This window comes from Populus euphratica, unplaced genomic scaffold (assembly GCF_000495115.2).
Source record: "Populus euphratica unplaced genomic scaffold, PopEup_1.0 scaffold32.1, whole genome shotgun sequence".
Taxonomy (NCBI): domain Eukaryota; kingdom Viridiplantae; phylum Streptophyta; class Magnoliopsida; order Malpighiales; family Salicaceae; genus Populus; species Populus euphratica.
The window spans coordinates 947,320-954,119 of NW_011499861.1; the positions used below are offsets into that span (position 1 = coordinate 947,320).

Here is a 6,800-nt window from a genome sequence, read left to right on the forward strand (position 1 = left end):
TTTTTTAAAGTGAGAGTAAAACATGCGAAATACGCGACATGTTTTAATGTATTATTTAGTCATTTAGCTAGGTGAATATTTTATTCGCATAAAGCTGGATTATGTGATAGATGCAAACGTGCATGTGGGTGCACATGTGTGATCTCGCATCCGTCATCATGACGCCCTCATCATACGTCGATCTGTCCCCACTCTCATTTCCGTTGCGTTAATTATTACTTCAGTCCGTATTTAACAAACTCATTTAGTAATCCTTACATCTTTCATCTCCATATGTTCTATTTATAGCTTATTTCTTTTGTCAACTTAATGTTCCTTTTAATTATTTTTTTCTTTGAAAAATAGAAAATCAATTGGAGGACTGTTACTTCTGGTCAATGGTAATTTAGGAACTAAGTTATAATTAACTCCAGTTTTTTTTAATCTTCATATTATATTTACAAAAGTTAGTGTAAATGGTCAGTGTGAACCATGAAGCAAGAACGAGACCGCCGAGAATATCCAATCCTCCTTCCGCGTAGCTGCTGGGCACTGAAACAGTGTAATAAATAAATTGGTAAAAGTCGAGAGTGAGAGTAGTGATTGACGACTCCGTCTGCGTGTGTTTGAAATGGTCAGCAATTGAATCTTTCTCTCACACTCTCCTTTCGATCAACCTACATCAAGACAGAAAGCGGGCCCACTGCTTTGTGAATGAAAAAACAGATTCTCTTCCTTCCCCTTTCCCAACCTTAAATCTCCCTCTTCCTCACAGCTTCTTGATCAGCAACAAAAATCTTTACCTTTCTTACATATAGATAGCTTTATCATCTCTCTCTTTACATTTATATCTCACTCATCCACGCCCCCAGTCTGTCGTTTCTGGTCATTTTCTAACCCCACATTTTGTTCGTTTTCTCTGTTATAGCAAGTGATCTCACAAAACCCTGTTGCTATTTCGGCTCGTTTAATTTGAGCTCTATTTAAAACTAGACAAAGAGTTCTCTTTCTTAATATGTTTGTTGCTTTTGATTCTTCAATCCAAAGCCTTACCATAGCCTTTTTGTATACCTCCTTTGCTCACATAGCCAGGATCTCATTCTAGCTATACTTGAGAGCGCAAAGCTCAGTTCTGTTGATGGAATAAACTTCCTCCGTCTTATTACTTTGCACCTCAATTGGACCCAAATCCATTCACAACTTAAATCTTGAAAAGCACAGTTGTACTGCCCTTACTGCATTTTCTGAATGGGAAAGTCCATGGAGTGGGAGCAAAAGACTCTAGTTAGTGAGCTAGCTCAAGGGAAAGAGCTAGCAAAACAGCTTAGGAACCATCTTAACCCTTCCTCATCCCTTGAAGCACGTCAATTCCTGGTTGAGAAGATACTTTTTTCTTACGAGAAAGCACTTTCAGTGCTAAATCGCGGTGCTTTAGTTGCTGATCAACCAAAGCCCACAATTGGCATAATGGAAGCACCGCATTCATTTTCCAACAGTACTAGTCCTTGGAGTGAAGTCTCTGATCAAGATTGCAAGAAGGAATGGAACAAAGATGTTAACAAGAAGAGGTAATAAACCTTTCTTATCTTTTTTGTTTATGTTTACTAACTAGGTTTGCGTTTTAGGTGAACTGTGAATGATTATGATCTAACTTCGAATTGTGAATTGTGTGCCGCTGTAGAAAGACACAATCTCGACGGACCGAGCAAGTGAAGGTTTGTCCAGGGACTGGCCTAGAAGGACCACTTGATGACGGTCACAGCTGGAGGAAATACGGACAAAAAGATATTCTCGGAGCTAATTTTCCAAGGTGAGAGTCCGAGACATGTTTTTTCGCTTTCTAAATCATGTTATCTCCACGTAAAAAACGGGGAGAAGAAAAACTTCGTCGCTTATCCAAATTGTACGACATCTTCTTGAAAAATGTCATAATTGCTCGGCACTGGACCTTACCTGCCTGGTGAGATCCAATTTAAAGTGTTAGACCGTGTCCTGACTGCTCTCGTCATTAAAGTCGCTAGGAAAAGACGCCATACACAATCTAATAGCCATTAAAACTGTTTTATTTTTTTATTCAAATGCAGTAGCTACAAATTGAGATTACCATCATCATTAATGAATATTTAATAACCTGATTTTTTTTTCTCTTTTATCCAAGTTTTGTTTACTCAATCAAGCAATTCAAATAATTTGAAACCTTGTGCGCCATTTTTTTTTACCGAAAACTCTAAAAAGTTTCCAATTAATTAGCTAAAATTAAGCTTAAGGGAAGTTTTTACTAGCCAAAATAAGTTTAAGAGAAATATTACAATTTAAAATTCATAAATAATAAAAAATGTAATTGGTGTAATTAATTGTTACCTGAAATTTTTAAAAATTTGTCACTTTAATTTCTTATACTATTTCAGGTGATTTAGATTTTTTTAAAATTTCTTTTAATAGTGATCAACCTTGGCTCGTATAGTCATCATTATTGTATCAAACCTCACTGCGGCATTCTAAACCTTCCCTTCCCAGTTAAAAATTGTCTGACTAAGCCGCTTTGATGTCGATAACCATTGAGCATGTTTTAATCATCTTATTAATCCATTTGATTTGGTTTTTTTAGAATCATTTTAACATTAATTGGTGTTGCAAATCGCAGAGGATACTACAGATGCACTCACCGTCATTCACAAGGTTGTCTGGCCACGAAGCAAGTGCAAAGATCTGATGAGAACCATTCAGTTTTTGAAGTGACCTATCGAGGGAGGCATACATGTAACCAAGTCTCTACTCCACCCGTGGCATCACCTTCTCTGGAAAATGGTTTCTCGAAACGAAGTAAATATCATTGTCAGCAGCAGCATGAAGAGAAACCAAAGCCATCGAAGGAGATATCTCGTTACTTTGGATTAGACTGTAATCAAGTTAAAAACGAGGACTTGGGCTCCAAGGACGGCATTTTCCCATTCTTTTCCTTCCCATGTACGTCATCTGGGAATGAAAACGAGGAAAACAATATTTTCACAGAGTCCATGATTGAAAACAGCTTCTTTGGTAGCTTTTCTCCAACATTCATATCTCCTACAACATCCGAATCCAACTATTTCTCAGTGTCACCATGTCATATGAACAGCTTTGGAATAGGTTCCCAAAATGTGCAAACCCAAGGGTGTGAACTCACCACCGAGAAAATCTCAGCCCCGACTTCGGTCACCAATTCGCCAATCAGAGATTTGGATATCTCTATCGATTATGTAGATTTTGACACCACTTTCCCATTTGACAATCCGGAATTCTTTGCTTAATAGAGTTAGGGTGCGCGTTCATTATTCCTGCCTCGTCATTATTGGAAGAGAGATGGTGTGTTCAAAGTCTCCTATGGTGCTGGCCGAGATAATTTTCCCCTTTGATCCGGTAGTGAATTTTTTTTTTTTTTAATAATGTAACCTTTTAGCTCAGTTTTTTTCAAGATTGCTGGAGTGCCTAGTGCTATATATAGCAATACCAACCGGTAAAATGTGCTCAATTACCTATAATCTGAACCGCGCGTGTGAAGAAACACTATACAATTCCACATGTTTTTATATATATGAGAGATGGCATGTGTGTATGCTGCAACGGATTTATATAATAAATATATTTGGTGGTATTATAATTATAAATGAGTATAGAATAAGTAATAGAAATTAAAAATATGATAGAATTAATATTTTATGACGGATAAAAAATTATGTTAATGATCAATTCCACATGTTTTTAAATATACGAGAGATGGCATGTGTGTATGCTGTAACGGATTTATATAATAAATATATTTGGTAGTATTATAATTATAAATGAGTATAGAATAAGTAATAGAAATTAAAAATATGATAGAATTAATATTTTATGACGGATAAAAAATTATGTTAATGATGAAAAATTTAGAAACTGAATAAAATAATTTGTAACAATTTACAGTATTTTGTGAGAAAAAATATAGTATTTTCGCCTTATAATTTAGCTTTTCTGTTAATAAAAATAAAAATAATCACAAATTTAAATTCTCTAAAAATTTAATATTAAAAAAAATCAATAAAGATAATTTTGAAAGGAAAAAAACTAATGAGGAAAAACGTTATAACAATTTATAATGTTTTATGAGGAAAATTACAATACTTTTCCTATATGATTTAGTTTTATTGTAATTATAATTCTTAACCAACTCAATATTCAAAAAAATAAAAATCAGGAAAAGAAAAAGAAAAAGAATCATGTTAGAAACACTAGCAATCTACAGTATCTTGTGATGAAAGTTCCTTCGCTTCTCCACATGATTTAGCCTTATTTGTAATGATTTATAATTGTAATTCTTAATCAGTTTATTATTATAAAAATAAAATTGACAAAGATAATTTAAAAAAATCATATGAAAAAAACCATATGAAGAGATACTGTAGCAATCCATAGTGTTTTGCGAGGAAAGCTATAGTGTTTTCTCCACATGATTAAGTTTTATTATAAAGTTAAATTCTAATCAGCTTAATATTAAAAAAAATAAAATTGATAAAGATAACTTTGGAAAAAAAATATTACAAAAAAAAGAAAACACAAAAAAACTAGAAAAAAAACCATGTGAGGAAAGTTACATTGTTTTTCCCATATGATTTAGTCTTATTTGTATTTGTTTGTAATTTAATTCTTCACTAGCCTAATATTTTAAAAAATAAAATTGTCAAAGATAATTTTAGAAAAAAAACATAAAAAACAAAAAAACCACGTGGAAAAAAATATTGTAATAATTCACAGTAATTTGCGAGCAAGCTACAGTAACTACTGTACATATTGTAACTGTAATTCTTAATCAGCTTAATATTAAAAAAATAAATAAAAAAGATAATTTTAGAAAAAATTATAAAAAACAAAAAAAAAACCATGTGGAAAAACACTATAGCAATCAACAATGTTTGAAAGAAAAAATTACAAAACTAATTTCTCAATCAATCAATATTTAAAAAATAAAATTAACAAATAAAATTTTGAAAAATAAAAAAATCAAATAGAAAAATCATGTGGAAAAACACCATAGCAATCCACAGTATTTTGAAGAAAAAAGATTAAATTTTTTTTTTTTAACTAGCTCAATATTAAAAAAGTACAATTAACATATATAATTTAGAAATAAAAAGAAAACAAAGGGAAAATATTGTAGGAAAAACAATAAAGAGAAAGTAATACATTATGACAGGAAACAAATAATACTATATATATATATATATATACATATCATGTAACTATATTATTCACCTCTTTATATTTTAATATGAACACATTATTTACTATTTTTTTGCTATAAATTTAAGGGGAAAATGTGTAGATGAACGCTACTTAACCGCACTATTCACACTATAATGTTTGGTTGTAGATGATTTTGTTTATTTTTTTTAGATTTGTTATAAATTTAAAAGGAAAAATATTAACCCAATTAAGTTTATGGTTCGAATTCACCCTAAATAAACTAAAGCATATAGGGTGAATACTATACATATGCACTATTCACCCCCTTACGTTTTATTGTGGATGACACTGGTCATTGCTTCCTTTTTTTTTCAAATTTTGTTATAAATTTAAGGGGAAAATATATGAGGTAAACATTGTGTAACTATATTTACCCCTTTATGTTTTATCGTAAACGATATTGTTTACTTTTTTTAGGTTTGCTATAAATTTAAGAGGAAAAAATATTAACCCTAGTTGAGTTCAAGGCTCGAGTTCACTTCACAAGTTTTAATGTGGACGATACTATTCACTTTTTTATTTAAATTTTTTTTTCTATTTTTTAAATTAATCTTAATCTTATTTTTATTTTTATTTAGATTAATATCTATTTTCTCTTTTATGTTATTTAGAAAGCCTATTTGAAATGAAAACTATTTTTCAATTATGTATTTAATTTTTGAAGAGGTTTTTCTAATATATATATATATATATATATATATATATGAATCTTTTGTATAAATGAACTTTATTTTTGAAAATAAAAAAAATTATTTTCAATAATATTTATAATATGTGCAGCCTTACACATTATTGTTTTTCTATTTTATTCAATCAATTTAATGTTTGTCTTTTTTATTATTGTTTGATTAATAAAAAAATATTTTTATTAATAAATTTAGCAAATACAACTATGTAAATGTCATATCTTACAAAATTAAATATTTTAATTTACACTTGTCTCTCAATTTTTTTCATTATTTATGTTTTTCTTTTCTCAATTGTTAACGTACATAGTTCTCAATTTACTTGATTATATGTTTGTATAATATTTTTTTTCACTCATATTTTTTTAAAATACAAAAACATGTTGAAAAAGTTTATATATAAATTTTTTTGTTGAAAAAAAATCTAAGCCAAGACTTTTTTTTTCAAATTTTGTTATAAATTTAAGGGGAAAATATATGAGGTAAACATTGTGTAACTATATTTACCCCTTTATGTTTTATCGTAAACGATATTGTTTACTTTTTTTAGGTTTGCTATAAATTTAAGAGGAAAAAATATTAACCCTGGTTGAGTTCAAGGCTCGAGTTCACTTCACAAGTTTTAATGTGGACGATACTATTCACTTTTTTATTTAAATTTTTTTTTCTATTTTTTAAATTAATCTTAATCTTATTTTTATTTTTATTTAGATTAATATCTATTTTCTCTTTTATGTTATTTAGAAAGCCTATTTGAAATGAAAACTATTTTTCAATTATGTATTTAATTTTTGAAGAGGTTTTTCTAATATATATATATATATATATATATATATATGAATCTTTTGTATAAATGAACTTTATTTTTGAAAA

The 6,800-nt window shown here is 29.4% G+C and overlaps 1 protein-coding gene across 1 annotated transcript; it reads left to right on the top strand.

Moving 5' to 3' along the window:
- Window positions 1-592: 592 nt before the first annotated feature.
- On the top strand, window positions 593-3,398 carry LOC105124783 (probable WRKY transcription factor 46). Its single transcript, XM_011024904.1, has 3 exons — window positions 593-1,547; window positions 1,661-1,789; window positions 2,624-3,398. Exons 1-3 carry the CDS (start codon window positions 1,228-1,230, stop codon window positions 3,267-3,269), a joined length of 1,095 nt encoding a protein of 364 aa, XP_011023206.1. The 5' UTR covers window positions 593-1,227; the 3' UTR covers window positions 3,270-3,398.
- The last annotated feature ends 3,402 nt before the right edge of the window (window positions 3,399-6,800 follow it).

Excerpts from the sequence above, each read along its gene's own strand:
- LOC105124783 (XM_011024904.1), top strand. The coding sequence starts at position 1,228 with ATGGGAAAGTCCATGGAGTGGGAGCAAAAGACTCTAGTTAGTGAGCTA. Across the intron at positions 1,548-1,660 it reads AAAGATGTTAACAAGAAGAG|AAAGACACAATCTCGACGGA; the intron begins GTAATAAACCTT and ends GTGCCGCTGTAG. Across the intron at positions 1,790-2,623 it reads CTCGGAGCTAATTTTCCAAG|AGGATACTACAGATGCACTC; the intron begins GTGAGAGTCCGA and ends TGCAAATCGCAG.